This window comes from Gymnoscopelus microlampas, assembly GCF_963454915.1.
Source record: "Gymnoscopelus microlampas genome assembly, chromosome: 4".
NCBI lineage: Eukaryota > Metazoa > Chordata > Actinopteri > Myctophiformes > Myctophidae > Gymnoscopelus > Gymnoscopelus microlampas.
This window is the reverse complement of record NC_139941.1, coordinates 1,514,905-1,533,027: the sequence shown is the minus strand read 5'-3', so window position 1 is coordinate 1,533,027 and position 18,123 is coordinate 1,514,905. Positions and strand designations below refer to the sequence as shown.

Below are 18,123 nucleotides of genomic sequence, written 5' to 3'. Positions count from 1 at the left end.
ACAAGTACATTTTGAACACTGGACTTTTACTTGAAACAGAGTATTTCTACAGTGTGGTGTTGATGCTTTTACTCAAGTGAAAAGTATGAGTACTTTTTCCACCACTGCCACTACGCGGTGCTTTACTGACCTCTGGTGGACTCACAATACCACTGCGCACACGGTGTGGAGTCACGTCGGCGCATGCGCAGCACGCACACATGGGACTTGTTGGCAGCGTTGCCATGTCGGCTTATTATAAGCGACTTTGGGCTTCTTTTTCTGTAAAGTTGCTAGTAAATATTGGTAGTTTTTTGGGCTTGTTTCACAATTTTTAAATTATTTTAACCAGTGATTCTCAAATATTTTCATCATATTGGAACACAAAATTCATGGACCCCCAAATTCATATGTATTTGTCCCTTTAACCCCTATCTGAAAATATTTTGTGCTCATGTCTTACTAAGTACATCAATCAATCAATCAATCAATCAATCAATCAATCAATCAATCAATCAATCAGTTGGAGCCCCGTTCCAGATTTGTGTTGATAGGATGTTGCAAAAATCTTCCAAAAATTACACATTTTATTTCAAGACTATTTTTTAAATAGCTAATTTAAAGTGCTCATGTGGCCTATACATTGTTTGTTGATTTGTAGTTTTTTTTCCTTTTGCTGTTGTTTTTTTGTTTTTGTTTGTCTGTTTGTGCTTTTTGTTTGTTGTATTTTCTTACCTATAATAGTTATTCAAGGGTTAAAAGAGTAGGCACAATAAGTTACTTTGCAGATACAAAGTATTACATTATGAAACATACATTAACCACTTTAGCCTTATTTTATACCTAGGCTATTTTCAAACATTTTAGTACTTTTACTTTTGGTACTTTGAGTACATTTAGATACCAATACTTTTGTACTTTTACTCAAGTACATGTTTAATTCTGAACTTTTACTTGTAAATGAGTACTTCTACATTGCAGTATTGATACTTTTACTTAAATAAAACATTTGAGTATTGTTTTCAACCACTGCTAGTAACTAAGGTTTTCAAATAATTATAGTGGAGTAAAAGTACAATATTTGTCTCTCAGATGTAGTGGGAAAGTACAAACAATTGTACTTAAGTACAATACTTGAGTAAATGTACTATAGCTTTACACCACTGCTTCTGCTACTAAGCCCGGCCGCTTGTTTCTCTCACAGAATCTGGCAACACTGCTTGTTGAGGCGAAAACGAAAGTCAAGTTGGAGCTGCAGCGTGTTTACCTTTTTAAACAGCGTTTCTACTTAGACATATATAACACATTATAACTATACTAACACCTTGTTAGGAGCCCAGGAGGCCTTGGAGAACAAAGCTCATAAAGATTTAAAATGCAGATTTTAGGCCTGTGTGAAAAGAAAAGACAGGAAAAGCAAAGAAAAGACTTTCTATAAAATCAGACGTTGGTCTCCCCAGTAACCTGTGTGTACCAACATGGCAACCTCTGCACCACTGGAGGTAAATATCTGTAATTAATAGTAGTATTTATTATTATTATTTATTATTATTAGTGATGGGAAAAGTACTCATATTTTTTACTCCAGTAAAAGTATCAATACTGCACTGTAGAAATACTCTGTTACAAGTAAAAGTACAAAAGTATTGGCATCAAAATGTAGTAAAAGTACTAAATATTTGAAAATAGCAGATCTACAAGCTCACAACGCGTCACGATGCGTAAGAATAGTAGCTCTTGTAAATCGGCTATTTTTGAATTCCCATAGTCTAAAATAGGGTTAAAGTGGTTATATTTGTGATATTGCTATATTAACTCATTTAGCCAGGGACCCCCTGGAACCACCCTCAAGGACCCCCGGGGGTCCCCGAAACCCCACTTTGAGAACCACTGGAATAGAGGTACAACATTCCAAGGGCCTCGATCAGAGATGATTTTCTCTCCACATTAATAACCCTTGGTGTCCCTATTTTAGCCATGTCACTATGACCACGATTACGGCTGTCACAAAATGTAAGTTGATGATTATATTGTCATACAAATAATTGTGTGACAATGTCATTGTGTTTTACATTCAAAAAATAAATAAATAAACATTACATTTATGTTTGCCTCTTAGGCTTGGTAATCACAATTTGCACAGGGCAGACATTACATACAAAGATATTACTGACATGTTTTATGATTTTATACTTATTTCTTTTTTAAATAGCAGAAATAGACAATCTACAAGCTTACAACACGTCACTTTCGTGACGTGTTGTAAGCTTGTAGATCAGCTATTTCAAATATTATACTTTTACGCCACAAAACGTCAGTTACTAGTTACTTTGTAGATTTTATTACAATGCATCCCACTTTATCACGACGTCGCTTTGCGACGTGTTGTGAGCTTGTAGATCTGCTATTTTCAAAAGATTTGAATACATTTTGAACACTTGTGAAATAGGACATTCTGCATAATGAGTACTTTTACTTTCGGTACTTTAAGTACATTTTGATGCCAATACTCTTTTACTCAAGTAATTGTAAAAGGCAATGGGTCTTTAGTCTTTGGTGTGACCCGGCTCTAACCACAAGGCCACTGAGCTTATAGTATATAGTAATACCACATAACTTGCTTAGAAACAATGTTTTCTCTTTCTCTCACTCTAGTTTATCACAGACGTTGCTGTCACCGTTTGCCAGGAGCATTACAAAGACGCGAGCCACTTAAAGGACATTCTCAAAGGGTACAACGCTACGGAACAAGGATCGTGTTACCATGTACAAGGATCCTACCAGGACATGGAAGACCTGTTCATGAAGTTATCCACGCTAAAGCGCGCGTCCGCCGCTAGCGCCAAATATTCAAGCCCAAAACATCACCAGGACCCAAAACAGCACCAGGACCTAAAACAGCACCAGGACCTAAAACATCACCAGGACCCAAAACATCACCAGGACCTAAAACAGCACCAGGACCTAAAACATCACCAGGACCCAAAACATCACCAGGACCCAAAACATCACCAGGACCCAAAACATCACCAGGACAAGCACTTCTTCTCCTCCAACCCCGTCAAACCGGTCGAGGTAGACAGAGTTATTATGGACTACATCGTGCACGCGCGTTCCAAGGAACTTCAGAGGATGGAAGAAAGAAGCGACTTCCTCATTGAGACGCAGCAGCAGCAGCCTAGTAGCCCCGGCACTACGCCGCGCGGTAACACCGCTTGCAAAACGCTTGTGACGTTCAAACCGAGAAACGCGGCGAACCCCGCTCGCGCTCATCTCGTCAGAGAGCGATTCGTCACGTTCTACCAGAGGATCGCCACGGACATGCAGAGGAAGTCTCTCCCCATAGATCCACGGGATCACAAAGACCTACAGAGGAGATTCACTCAGCTTCTCATCAGACCGGAGGGGGACAGCAGGCGCATGATGGCGACGGTCACTGGGACGTTTGGGCAGATCGCTGCTTTGGAAGACTTTCTTCTCGGAAGCAACAGTGCGTCCTCCAGCTCCAGAGACAAAGACAGACATAAAAGTCCAGTCCACGCTACGGTAGGCCTATCGGATAATTGCAATTATTTTTTGCATAATCGTCATGATTGTTTCCTCTGTTCTGTGTGAATTCATCCGTTGAAACATTTTCATACTGTACATTTTCCAAAACAGCTGATCTACAAGCTCAGAATCATCACGCATCATCCGCGCTATGAGCTTGTTTATCTGCTATTTTTGAAAAATCGTAACAATGTGTGCAAGTCTTTGAATATACAGTACATATGTATTTTTAAGCAGCCATTCTTAACTAAAATCTTTGCTTCTAGAGGTCTCCCTGGCACAAAACACTTTTGAGATGGGGGGGGATATGCAGCCAAATGCATATCATTTTGGGGGGTCCTTGACATAAAAGTAAGTTTGAGAACCATTGAATTAATCGTCAAGTACAATTTCATGACCGTGACAGGCCTATGCTACGGACCGCAGATCACCAGGCACCTCGCCATCACGCAGCGCTCAGCCGGACGCGGAGGAAGAAGAATCGTGTGCCATCTGCATGGACACCATCAAAGACACGGAGAGACAGGCTTTGCGATGCAAGCACGTGTTTTGTCGGGAGTGCCTGCGGAGGGCTTTCGACTACAAGCCGGTGTGTCCCACGTGCGGCGCGGTGTACGGCACTCTGAAAGGCACGCAGCCCGAAGGAGGGAGCATGGACGTTACGACGGGCAAATCCTCTCTGCCCGGCTACGAGAAGTACGGAACGATCGTCATTCGCTACCACATTCCAAGCGGCATTCAGTCGGTAAGAAAAATGGCTGATTAATGACATCTCCGCTCACTCAAGGCAAATTCGTATTTCGTCACTTAGGAAAATAACAGATTTTCAACAGAAGAAATTGTTACTTTTTTCAATTGAAAATGGAATACAAATATGTGTTATTTTTGGAGGTAATGCTACGAGAAGGTAAGACTTGTGGAATTGTGGGAAAAACGAACCACAGCAGAGTCTAGTGATTTGAATCCGCTGCGGTGCACGGCCGGGTGGGGAGGGTGATATTTGTCACACTCGTACAGTGGGGCCTGTGAGTGAGGAATGTTGAACGGGAGGAGTAGGACCAAGGCTCTACGTCCTTCCGGTGGGGGCTCCTCTCACTGGCAGGTGAGCCAGTAGGATACAACAGCGATGGCAACACAGAAATGCGTTGTGGGGAGGAATTCATTGGCCTAACGCTGTTCCTTTGTGTTCGTACAATAAGCTATAGAGCATAGCAGTGGCGGACATTTGATGTACCGGCTCTGGTTCCCCGGATAGAAAGCCCATTCATTCAGCCCATAGAGATTATTATTATATATTTACGAAAATATTTATATTAATTATTTCAAGTGTGGAACCAAGCCACTCAGGCTTCTGGTGAATCATGACCATAAAACATTTGATTCTGAGTAAAAAAAAAAATCATTTACAAATTGTAACTTTGCCTTTTTTTTGCGGTTTTGTGTGTGTTTTTGTGTGTCACCTCTCTGTTAAGGACGAACACCCTAGTCCTGGCCAGAGGTATGAGGGTGCGTCCCGCACCGCTTACCTCCCAGACTCCCCGGATGGCCGCGAGGTGCTGGCTCTGCTGCAGAGGGCCTTCCGCCAGAGGCTGGTCTTCACCGTGGGACGCTCGTCCACCAGCGGACGGGACAACCTGGTGACCTGGAACGACATCCACCACAAGACCTCCATGCACGGAGGCCCCACCTGGTAATATGAGGCAAAGTAGGGTTGGGGTCCTTAACCCATTAAGACCTGAAGAAGCATCTGGATGCATTTTTCGATTTGAGCTAAAAAGCATTATTTTACACTTTGGCTATTCAAAAATAGCAGATATACAAGCTCATAGCGCGGCACCGGGTGCCGCGCTATGAGCTTGTAGATCTGCTATTTTTGAGAAATCATTCAAAGCTGTGCAAATCTTTGAATATATATTTTTTTAAAGCGAACATTTATTACTCAAATCTTTGCTTCTGGGGGGTCCCTGGAACAAAATATTTTGAGATGGGGGTCCTTGGGCCAAATACATATACATTTTGGGGTCCTTGACATGAAAAAGTTTGAGAACCACTGACATAGTAACATCATTTTTTTTTTTTTTAAACAGTTTTTAGAACAGACTTTTTGTCTCCCTGTTCTTCTATTTGAGACATTTAGATCGTGTCAAAGGTCACGTCTCACCTAGATTCAGGATCTGACAAAAATGTTGACCGGATTGTCAAGATTCAATTAATCCCCTAAGCTAGCAGGCTCTATTAGCTCAACGGTAAAAAAAAATATCAGCACTTGCGCAGAAAACCGTGTTGAACTCCGCGGTAGAAGAGGAAAGTTACATTAACGATTCCCTCATAACGGTCCCATTCCCTTAATGGTTCCCTGTAACGATTCCTATATTAAAAAAATATATCAATACAATTTTTGATGATCACAAATTCAATCATACTTACAGCATTGCACACATATTATTGTAGTGTTTCCAAAGTGAAGTCCAGGGACCCTTGGGTTACTTAAGGGGGTTCCAAATGAACCCTTATGGGTCTGTAACTCTGATAGTTATGGTGGTGCATGAAATTAAAAAGTGAGGACCACCGGTAATAGCAGTGGTGGAAAGTAACTAAGTAGATTTACTTAAGTACTGTACTGTAAAATCCACTCCACTACTCCACTACATCTCAGAGGCAAATATTGTACTTTTACTCCACTGCAATTATTTGACAACTTTAGTTACTAGTTATTTGTAGATTTTGATTATTATTAAAACCACTTCAGCCCTGGCTATGAAAATAGCAGATCTACAAGCTCACAATTGTGAGCTTGTAGTTCTACAATTTTCAAAAGATTTTTATCAATTTGAAAACTCGAAATGGGACATTCTGCATAATGAGTAGTTTTACTTTTTGTACTTTAAGTACATTTTGATGCCTATACCTTTGTACTTTAACTCAACTACATTTTGAATTCCGGACTTTTACGTATAAATGATAAAAAAAACAAATTATCGCCTTGATAATAATCTCCATTAGGATCGCCATCATTAGCATGAAATACTTATTTATACATTTATGTGTTGGTTTGCAGCTATGGCTACCCAGATCTGGACTATCTGAACCGGGTCAGAGATGAACTGAAAGCCAAAGGAATCCAGTAGATCACCTGAAGAACCACCACCGTCCGACCGGAGAACGAAGAGGAATGAAGCCTCATCTAGACTCTGTGTCGCACACACACCCGTCCCGTCCTTCAGGGTCAAAGATGACATTAAAAGAGAAGTGACAGTTGTGCCTCTTATCTCCATATTCTAACTTTTTGTGTTTTTTCGTAAATGAACGCCCTACTTGATCATACTACAGCGTCACACAAAAGCATCAAAAGTTCAAAAATAGCAAAAGTAGCAGATCTGCTACTTTTGCTATTTTTTAAACTGACACACATCGTCTATGTCGGGTGGAAACCTTGTATGTACTTTTCAGGAAATATAAAACAAACTGTGTTCCAATGGAGCCAATGTAGTTATTATTTAGTCACAAGCTCTTGTTAATACTTTTTATTGGTTCGATATTTATTTAAAACCCTTCACACCTCTTTGACTCAGCCAATGTACAAGCTCACAACACCGTCACACCGTGACACATTGTGAGCTTGTAGATCAGCTATGTTCGCTAGTTTTGAACGTCGCTCTTGTAGCACTAAAAGTAAGGCATTCATTTACAAACAAACATGAAAATGTTAAATATGGACAAACCAGGTTTGTGCCCCACAGCAATGACTATTATGTTACACACTCATGCAGTTAGGGGTCTAATAGGCTCTATGTCGCCCTAGAATGTCTGTGATCTTACATACATAAGTGGAGATATTTTACTAAACACACGTTTTCTGGCAGAACTTTCAAATGGATATGAAACTAGAGGACAATATCTGACTCCAAGTCTTAGGAATTAATTATTGGGTGAGTACGCACGTGGCGCGCAGCACTTTTATGCCGCGGAGATCAGTCTGCTCACCGGGCAAGCATGGGGCCGATCTATGGCTGTGTATTTGGAATACATGGAATGTATGTAAGATGACAGACATTCTAGGGCTAGGCTCTATGCAGAAGCAGCCATGTTGGGAAAGAAATTGGGCCTCTTCCTTACTTCCTTCACAGGTCTTACCAATGAAGCTAATGAAGGCTCTGTTCCATTCTGATATTGTTGCATGTTGGCTCACTGGAAACACTCTGCTACACCACTGGGTCTCAAAGTGTGGTTCAGGTACCCTCATGGTTCCTTGAGGGGGTTCCAAATGGCCCCTTACGGCTGTGTAACCCATGAGGGTCCATTTGGTTCCATGTGTACACTCAAAGTTATGGGGGTCCTTGAAATAAATAAAAAGGTTTGAGTACCACTGTGATACACTAAATGGAACAGAGCCTTCATTAGTATAGGTGCTAAGATGTGTGAAGGAAGTAAGGAAGAGGCCCTATTTCTTTCAAATGTGCGCTGTGCATATAGATCCTATGCTGGTACAGTGGTTTATGATATAGGTTTAAAATTGGAGAATGTGTGACAATATGATTGTAGTGAGATAGCACTGGTGTTTTATGCTGACCTTTTTATATGCTAAGGATATACTGTAGGTACGTGACATTTATACTGAACTGACATTTGCACTATACACATCATATATCAATGCTGCTTATCATTATTATAATGGTGCTTAGCTGCAATGACCATTTATATGAACAAACCTTATCATTATTATAATGGTGCTTAGCTGCAATGACCATTTATATGAACAAACCATACACTAAGTGACTTAGGATAATAAAAGAAGGATAATACTTTTTTTTCTCAGCAATTTAGAATTTAATAAACATGGTACAAGTACATATGTAAAATATGTTCATAACTTGTAAAAAAAAAAGAAAAGAAAAAAGAAACCCAATTCATTTGCAAAAAGAAAGGAAAAAAAAAACAGTAAAAACGTAATACAGAAAATGTTTGGCCTCCTTGTTGTGGTATTACGTACATTTAATATTTCACCGAGTGAAAAGAGGGATAAATGTGCAGCTATGGGCATATGCATTTACCCAGTAAACCGCATGTTTACTGGGTATGTCATTGGGAATTTACTTGTTGAAAGAAATCTACTGAGAAATGTGTCTTATCTACATTTTGAAAGCAGCAACGTGTGTCATTATATTTACCATTTTGTCCATTTTGTGTAAGGCACCAAATGCTAAATAGCATAATCATAACTAATCACGTATGTGTGCAGAATCTAAGGTAAAGACAGCGAGGTCAACTTAATACTTACTGTAGGTCACAAAGCAACTCAAATGAAATGTCCTGCTGAACATAATATGGTTACATGCATGTACAGAGTTGGGATCCTTTAGGATCTTAACGATAGCTCTTTAACGGTCCCATTCCTGAACATTTACCTTTAACAATTCCTATATTCTAAAATGATATATTACTATATTCTAAAGAACAACCAGTATTGTAATAGTGTAGCAGACGTGAAGTCCACATACCAGCTCTGATTGAGTGTGATTAAAAACCTGGTTCCAGAAACGGTTCCAAATGTGATGGAACCGATTATGGTTCCTCAATGTTGGATGCATTTCCTTTTGGGGAAATGTCTGATTACGTTTCTTATTTATGTTTGATAATTCAAAATGTATGTTATCCACATATTTATGTTTGATAATATCACATTTGAATAAAAAATGTTGACCAAATGAATCCTGTGTATGAATCCTTATTTGATCCACAAGCTCACAATGTGAAGTTGCAGATCAGCTACTTTTGCTATTTGTTGTACGAGGAAGTATGGGGCTTAAAGCGGCACGATGTAACTTTATGAATAAAATGTAATTTTGTCAGTATGGTAGAGTATGTTAATACAATATAACTTATGCAATTGAGGTGGTTGTATTTTGTCTCCCTGCTCTTCTATTGAGACATTTAGATAGTGTCAAAGGTCATGTCTCATCTAGACACAGGATATGACACGAATTTGGACCTGATGGTCAAGATTCAATTTATCCCTTGAGCAAGCAGGCAGGCTCTATTAGCTCAATGGTAAACACATAAAAAGTTACATAGTGCAGCTTTAAGTGCTTAATTTGTGATTTTATTCACACATCGAACCCTGAATATGTGAGGTAATGAGATTTTCATTTGATCTTGTTAACTTGAATGCTCCCTTGGTTTTAAACATTATTGAAGAAATTATCCTTGAGTTATCCAGTTGACCTTTTCAATAAACAGTTGATTAAAGCAAATTAAATTGCAATTCTGATGAAAAATATTTTAACCTTCATGAAAATCATTGTGTGAATGTCAAGACGAATTAATAATCCGTTTTCTATGTCTTTGTGTTCTTCTTAATATGGTTTGGAGTCTTAAAGATGCCTCGTGATTGATAAGTAGGCTATCAACTTTGCCAGTTTACTGAAACGCCTTTTTTAGTATGATAATGAATGATTGAAATCATAATTCATGCCGAGGATTAGTGGAAATGGGTCCTAGTATCTATGTCAGTGGTTCTCAACCTTTTCAGGCCGTGACCCCCCCGAAATAATCATATTTGAACTGGGGACCCCCACCCAAGCACTTGGAAGTTAGGTGTTGAGGCATTACATTTTGTTTCACTCTGTTCCACATATAAATATTGTGAAAATAGCAGATCTACAAGCTCACAACGCCTCACGTTGCAAGGCGGTGTGAGCTTGTAGATAGGATATTTTCACAATGTTTGCCTCTTTCTTATATTATTTGACAATTGATCAGTTTTTATAGTATAGTTTGTGGATTACTTTTGATGCAGTAAAGGTGATTTTTTTCTTTTTCTTCTTCTTGGTATTAACCCATTAAGACCAGGGACGCATCTGCGTCTCATTTTAAGATTTATTTTGGCTATTCAAAAATAGCAGATCTACAAGCTCATAGCGCGGCAACCGAGTGCCGCGCTACGAGCTTGTAGATCTGCTATTTTTGAAAAATCTTGAAAAAATATTTTCCAGATTTTTTTCAAAAAACGGTTTAGAAATTTAGATTTTTTTTAAAGAATCGCCTCAGGTCTTAATGGGTTAAAAAGGTCTTAAAAGTCCTTAAATTCAGTCACCTGGGGGTCCCGACCCACCGGTTGAGAACCACTGCTCTATGTAATGATCATGCAGTCAGCTGGATGGGAACTAATGTGAACTAAACATACTGTACACAGTGAAGATGCATTTGTTCTTCTGTTGTATTCTAGAATTGAACTGAATTGAATATCATGTTGTATTTTTTGTTTTATTTGGTGTATATGTTAAAGATGCTGTAAGTGATATGTTTTGGTTAAACCATTGTTTTTAAATTAGAATATTAAAGCTAAAGCTCTATATTATTGTATACTGTACAACTCTTAAGTGAACAGAAAATACATGTTCAGGTGGGTGTCACATTTCATCCAATCAGGAGAGAGGACCAATTTATTTTCTAACAGGTAGAGTGGGCACCTCAATGTTACATTGGCTATATTCTCCAAGATGTAAAACAAATTTAAACATTTCTAAAATGGTCTTAAAGTAACGTAAAGTAGGATTTGAACATGCTTGAAACAATCGACAATGAATTATTATTTTTTTCATTTTGAAAAACTAAATGCCAATTTATCACTGATGTGGCGAGGTGCCAACTCTTCCTGAAATTATGTTTGATTATGTTTCATCACTTAAAATTTCACTCATTCATCGGTCATCCTATATCCTGCATGAGTTATGATTGGATGGAATTGGTATCCTGACTTTAAAGTCTATTTTCTGTTTCCCAAAGAGCTGGAGAGACGGGCAGACCCCTGTTACTGAACAAACACTCTATATACTATAGAGTCTATAGCAATGATAGTATCAGAATATAGAACTATTTAACACTTCTGTTAACAAATACATACCACTTGCATCACCTTGAAAAGCAGTGTTGTACAGTACAGTGATTTCCCCAAGAAGTGTAATGCAACTCAATGAGCACAAGGGGGCCTCCTTGGTTCTCTGAGCAGTTTTAAAAAGCACAGCAAAGATAGAAAACAAATATGCAGCAAACATCAACGCTTATAGAAAAAAACAACATGTTAGCCAGAACCAAAGTAAACCATTTGAAAATGCTTATTTTTCTTTTTCTTTTCTTTTCTTTTGTTAACAAGAACCATCATCACCCACATCCAATCAAATACAAAGTGGCCGTTTAAATAAATCAATGCTTCTCGACATGGGTCTGTAACTCTGAGAGTGTACAAATGGAACCTAAGGGACCCTTACGGGTCTGTAACTCTGAGAGTGTACAAATGGAACCAAATGGACCCTTACGGGTCTGTAACTCTGAGAGTGTACAAATGGAACCTAATGGACCCTTACGGGTCTGTAACTCTGAGAGTGTACAAATGGAACCTAATGGACCCTTACGGGTCTGTAACTCTGAGAGTGTAATAGTGGAACCAAATCCTTGTGGGTCTGTAACTCTGACAGTGTACAAATGGAACCAAATGGATCCTTACAGGCACTGAGAATTTTACAATGTACTGGGGTCCCAGTAGAATTCAGTGATTTTCAAGGGCTCCCGGTTTGATATGAATGATTTCAATACAAGACAGGCAAGTCATTTCCATCTCCCAAAGTTCCGTACTGGTCTGTTTTTCCAGACCAGTACGTTTTCCATCAGGTACAGTACAGGGGGGCTCAGCTGTGGAACAGCTATAATGAGATCTCATCACAGACTACCTCAATAAATCATTTTAAATATAAGCTTAGAACCCATTTGATGAATCAAATGTAACAATTCATAGTCTTCCACTCTTACACCCACACACACTTGGACATACACCCTTTTCTACTAATATTTATTTGTTCATTCATACTGTGTATCATGTTGCATTTGTTGCCAAATAGTTTGTGTTTGCTTTTTATTTTGCTGATTACTTTCCCATTTCTATTGTATTTGTGTTGTTAAATAAGGTGAGATTAACTTTATAAACCCCACAGGGTTTTCTAAATCTTGCCTGCACAACCCGCTATTGTGCTGTTGTTACAAATGTGTTGTTTTTAAATGTGCAAATAAACAATAACAATAACACATTTGAATGCATTAGGGCCACAGACCACCATTTGATATGATTTTGTATCTCTCGGACTCCCTATCTAACACTATTAAATCCTCAGTGTTGATTTCATTCTGAGTTACAGACCCTCGGTGGGCCCCAGACCACACGTCCATGAGCTGTCCCAACAACAAGAGGCCACCCATGGTGTTTCAGCCATACATGTCATCTCCGTCGCGTGGGAAACCTCATATGACCAAAACTGCAACTTTTCAGGATTCAAATTCAAAAATAGCAAAAATAGCAAAAGCGCAAAACGTGTCGCTTTCGCGCCACATTTTGAGCTTGTGGATATGCTACTTTTGATGCTTTTGTGTGACCAAGTGGGGTGCTAATTTACGGAAAAAAACAGAGTATGGAGAGGTTTCTGCCCGACAGCAACGATATCTGCAATTAGCTCTGGTCCATATAGTGTGAAGAGTTCTCCTTAACGCTATTCGACTCTATACGTGTATTCCCTCATTTGAACGGGTGCACAGTGTCTACACTTCAGTCAAAATAAACGATATACGTTTGATACTCACAGAAAACAAAGACGTTATTTGATTGTTGAAAGCCTACTCTCCGCGGTGGGAAGACTCTAAGATCTCCACCTTTTGTGTAAAATATACTTTTTAGCCAGAAAATAATATGATTATAATGTTTTTAGTCACTCAAGTGCACCACCTATAGAAAAATGCCATTGACCAATGGCATAATTGAGTGTTTTTCTTTTTTTTTTTCATCCGGTTGATTATTATTTTTTCTCTCTAAAAAGTGGAGTGGACCAGAGCTTCTCTGCGATATGAATCACACCATGTAAATAAAATAAATTGTGTTATTTTCTTCCCTATTTTAGAAGTGTATCGCTGCCATGTCAGGGGGAAAGAAAATACTATTATGCTATACGTGAAAAGTTCCATGTTTTCTTGTTAAAACATGGAACTTTTCGCGCTATAATGTCGTAACGTATCACATTATAACATGAAAAACATCTTGTTATAACAACAAACTTTTCACATTATAATGTGATAGGATTTATTATAATTCTTCTGACATGGCAACAATACGCTTCCATACGATTTAGTCTCTGTCGCGTGGAAACCTCATATTTCCCAAACTGTTACTTTTCACGATTCAAATAAACAACATTGCAAAATTTGCAGATCTACAAGCTCAAAACGTGTCGCTTCTTGCCACCTTTTGAGCTTGCAGATCTGCTACTTTTGATGCTTTTGCGTGACGCTGTAGTATGACCAAGTAGGGCGTTAATTTACAAAAAAAACACAAAAAGTTATAAAATGGAGATAAGAGGTTTCTGCCCGACAGTAACTATTTGTTTTATGAACTCAAATGATGAGGTCAAGATTCTGACCTCACTTGTGTATAACTTGTCTTTTCAGTGTCTCTCAGTCTATCGGAAAATGTCAATATTATTCAGTATTCACTACCATTGAAAATACTTTTTCAAGGAAAACAAAAACTTTTCTTTTTCGGATAATGAGTAGTTGGAACAAATAGGCCTATATTACAATAGGAAAAATAAAGTGCGTATAACAACACTTTCCAGTGTACAGAAAGTACATTGTACTTTAAAAAGGTACAACTCTTCGTAAACAAGATCACGCTTGTGCCTTTTCTTAAACACAAAGGTCTTGTTTGTTTGTTTGTTTTTTTCTTGAAAAGGCCCTTTTTTTTTAACTACCAGCAGAAGTCTCAAAATATTCACCAGAGTTCTACCATTTTAAATGTTCTCTTAAAAAACGTCAAAGTCAGCCGTCACACATACACCGCGGCGTGTCACCGTCTTCAGAAAAAAACGCTAGTTTCCATGTTCAATATAAACCTAGAAAAATGTTTCGTTCAACAGAGTTTTGCTTTTTTTTCTTTTTTTTTGTTGTTGTTGTTGTCATATTTCAGTTGAAAATAGAAGTGGTTCTGCCCACCGTATTTAAAACACCATAGTGACTCTTTCATTTCTGAAACGCTTTTTCTAAAATCGCTTGTTTACGTTTATTGGACCCGCCCCCCCCCCCCCCCCCCCCCTCCCCCCCACAGCTGTCTCAGGGTGGGTGTGGCCCAAAGGGCGGAGGAGGGTGCAGCTGCCGCCCGCTACGTATACGTAGGGGGGTGGAGGTGGCGGTATATATATATATATTGCATGGGGGGGGGACACACGTTGGTTTCATCCCGTGGCCGTCTGGTTGCCGATGACTCTTAGGATCTCTCGGTGGATGCCAGGGTCCTGTGTGTTGATGCTTGTGTCTCCCACCTGCCCGTCCTCGTAGCTGTAGGACAGGAGAGAAAGGACAACAAAGAGTTTCAGTTTGGTGGGTTTAGATCTATTAAGACCTCTGTACTTTTAAATACAAAGTGTTGCCACGTAAGTTTTATACCAACGACAGCTAAACCTTGAAATAATGCTATTTGTTCCAAAAGGCTTAAAGGTTCTATGACATTCATTTTCACTTTTTTTTATTTTTCATGTTTTTTGGGGGGTTTTATGACCTCAATTACACCCCAAAATTCTGAATTTTGAACATTCAGTGGATTTTCTGTGGTCTGGGGTTTTCTGAATAATTAGGCTGAAAAGTAATCTGAGCTTGGCCCTTCGGCAGTGGAGTCACAGGCCATTAATCCCGCCCACTTTCCTGGGGCAGGCAAAATCCCTCAACAGCGACACCCGCAGGCAAAGATTTCTTTTTTCATTGCAGTTGAAAAGGCTTTAGAAATGTGAGAGAAAAACACCTGCCATGGATCACACGAGTGGATTTTTTTGTTAAAACTTTGTATACATATTTGAAGGACCATGACATAGACTTTTAATGTGTGGTAAAACTGAATGTCATGAAACCTTTAATACCAAGTTATGCTTACATGAATATATGCACGATTTATCCTGGTTCTTGCCAGCTAGTTGTCTAATGCAGTGGTTCTCAACCTTTTCAGGTCGCGACCCACCAAAATAATCATATTTGAACTTGGGACCCCCCCAAAATAATCGTATTTGAACTTGGGACCCCCCCAAAATAATCGTATTTGAACTGGGGAGCCCCCACCCCTCCCGACCCACAGGTTGAGAACCACTGGTCTAAAGCAATGTGACAAAACTGTTTACACATCTCTTTATTCCTTTTTGTTTATTTAATTTGATTCTATTTATTGGGACGCGTGATGCAAACGATACTCACACAAAGAAGAACCTGGTGCAGACGTGATCAGTGCTGGGAACGACCCAGATGTCTCCATGCTTGTGCAGGTCAGGAGAAGTGATCACTGCAAGAGAAAGCTTCATTTTAAGGTCCATCACATCATGACCAACAATTGTGCAGATCAATCGCTCCAGCCACTGAGGAGAGAATCGGGCAGAAGAGATCTTTGGGGACGCACACACGCAGCACGCACAGAGCTTTGTTTAAAGGGTCTACACCATGAATTTTAACTTTTTCTTCATTTTTGTGTGTTTTTGGTCTCCCCCACCTCTCTTCTGTTCCAACAAATACCCGACTTCGAGCATGCAGGCTTTCATAGGCTATCTGTGGTTTTCATGTAAATTGGTCTGAAAACAGTCCGTCAGATTTGTTCCCCCACCCTACGTCACGTCGTTTTTTTTTTTTTTTTTTTTCATTTTTTTTTTTTTTTTACATTTTTTTTATTTTTTTTTTTTACTTTTTCCACACAGAACCAGGACATGACATGCATACAAACTGGCTCAATAGCGCCCCGTGCCAAACAGGACAATGTGGTATTGCAGGTGAAAGTGCTTTATAAGCCAGAGAGAAGTTAGTTGGAATGAGTATATCTGAGGCTTGATTTAGGCTCAAACCTTTTGAAAAACGTTTGAGGGACATAAACAATATGATATCAAATATTATTATTATTTTTTAAATTCATGGTGTAGCTCCTTTAATTATTGCTTGATTTGGTCATTCAAGGGACCCCCATGAAGCAAAGATTTGAGTTAAAAATGTTCGCTTTTTTTTTTGTTTACTCGGTCTGAGACACAGACCGAGTAAACAAAAATGGAGCCATGTTATAATGAGCATTAGTGAGGACCAATTATATGAAGACAGGTTGAAAATGGGTGAAGTGTCACGCCCTCTGCCTCTGCCATAGACCAACACGGGAACCACAAATTTCACGCCCGCTTTTGAGAGAGTGCCTATAAATATGTTTCCAAATGTATGGAGTGTCTTTGTCAACATATCTTCTTGTTTTCTTAATAGTTGATGTGTTTCACATTTAATTTGCCACTTTTATGGGTTACCCATAATGTTAACACAGCAGAGGGTAGACTGCAGACAGACACAGTAGTCGCATTTCAATGACATCACTGTCTTTACGAGCGCCGAGCGTCCACTCTGAAGTGGGGAATTCTCACCCCAATCCCCACTGACTTTGTTCATATTTCTATATTTTGAACATCTCATAGGCTTATATTAATTTTCTACCCACCACGGAGCTCCGACGGTACATGAACAATTAAAACGTGTGGGTTTACCGTTGTTGTATTAACTTGCCTGAATATAAGTTGGGGAAATAATCCAACTAAATGGAGGAGTGACATATCCCGACATTTTCAACTACTTAGTGAATACTCCAGGTTAGTATTAATATACAAATAGTCTTGCAAGATGCTGTTTGTATAATTGTCCAAAATAAATAGCCTATGAAAATGATACTTGAGAGACACAAACGTATCTGGGTATTGAAAACCTCAAGGGATGCGTCCGTGACATATATACCATGCAACCACTTAAACCTTAGATTTCAGATGCTAGAACTTTTGAGAAATGACGGTATTTTACAATGCCTCTCATAGAGATTGCATTGAGAGCTGCCGTTCATCGTTCTAAAGGACCTCGAGTAGCGGCGCTGTGTCAAAAGTGGGCGTGAATTTGTAGGCGCCCCTCCTCCGGCCGTGTGTGTCTATGGTCTGTGCCAACACACCCATTCACCCAGTGCCCTGATGACTACTTGGTTTCACCTGTGTTATTCTCCTCACGTGTTCCCATTCCCCATTCAGTGCTTAGTCTATTTATAGACCCTGTGTTTGCCTGTTTGGTTGCTGTATTATATATTTGCTTTACGTGTCCGATTGACAGTTATCTTCAGTAAAAAACCCTTTACTTTATCCCTCGTTTCCTGAGTCCTTGTATTCTGCATATTGGGTCCTTTCCTGGTTTTCGAGAGTCCTGACACAAAGTCGTCCTTTACTGGGTTAATATAGGATTGAGCAATTTGGAAATCTTGCAGCATCACAAACTACAGGATAATCTTATGAGTTTCTCTCATAGGATGATCTTAAACATGCACACACTTCAAGATTTTAAAAATAACGGGGCATCACACACTACATTGGGTAGTTGGGAAAAAAACAAAAAGGTGAAGTGATGTGGTTGTTTACCTTCACATAAGGCAATGCACTTCAGATTACGACTCTGCAGGAACTGTGGTTGTTGCCCTTTCTTCTGTGACTGCAAATGGAGAATATGAAAATTAACCACAGGAGC

At 39.2% G+C, this 18,123-nt stretch overlaps 2 protein-coding genes across 4 annotated transcripts in view; one reads left to right on the top strand and one right to left on the bottom strand.

The window, feature by feature from the left end:
* Positions 1-1,260: 1,260 nt before the first annotated feature.
* Positions 1,261-6,869, top strand: LOC311043717 (uncharacterized protein). 2 transcript variants are annotated; one of them, XM_084055073.1, is made up of 5 exons: positions 1,261-1,481; positions 2,635-3,525; positions 3,935-4,273; positions 5,001-5,218; positions 6,587-6,869. In XM_084055073.1, the coding sequence occupies exons 1-5, from the start codon at positions 1,458-1,460 to the stop codon at positions 6,654-6,656; spliced, it is 1,542 nt and encodes a 513-aa protein (XP_083911199.1). In that variant the 5' UTR covers positions 1,261-1,457; the 3' UTR covers positions 6,657-6,869. The 2 variants fall into 2 exon arrangements, with proteins under 2 accessions (XP_083911199.1, XP_083911200.1); XM_084055074.1 differs by lacking the exon at positions 6,587-6,869 and having other exon boundaries at positions 3,955-4,273; positions 5,001-5,137.
* Positions 6,870-10,770: 3,901 nt separating this feature from the next.
* parp8 (poly (ADP-ribose) polymerase family, member 8) overlaps positions 10,771-18,123 on the bottom strand; it is a 117,153-nt gene continuing 109,800 nt past the window's right edge. Inside the window, exons 27-30 of one of the 2 annotated variants that reach the window (XR_014600696.1) lie at positions 18,018-18,087; positions 15,802-15,886; positions 11,877-14,898; positions 10,771-11,780 (exon numbers count right to left, since the gene is read on the bottom strand). Coding sequence is in view for 1 of the 2 variants with exons in the window: in XM_084055971.1 (XP_083912097.1) it covers positions 14,796-14,898; positions 15,802-15,886; positions 18,018-18,087 (258 nt within the window). In the remaining variant the exon portion in view is untranslated. Of the gene's footprint in view, positions 14,899-15,801; positions 15,887-18,017; positions 18,088-18,123 lie in introns of both variants that reach the window. The other variant, XM_084055971.1, reaches the window with a different exon arrangement.

Excerpts from the sequence above, each read along its gene's own strand:
- LOC311043717 (XM_084055073.1), top strand. The coding sequence starts at position 1,458 with ATGGCAACCTCTGCACCACTGGAG. Across the intron at positions 3,526-3,934 it reads AAAGTCCAGTCCACGCTACG|GCCTATGCTACGGACCGCAG; the intron begins GTAGGCCTATCG and ends TGACCGTGACAG. Across the intron at positions 5,219-6,586 it reads ATGCACGGAGGCCCCACCTG|CTATGGCTACCCAGATCTGG; the intron begins GTAATATGAGGC and ends GTTGGTTTGCAG.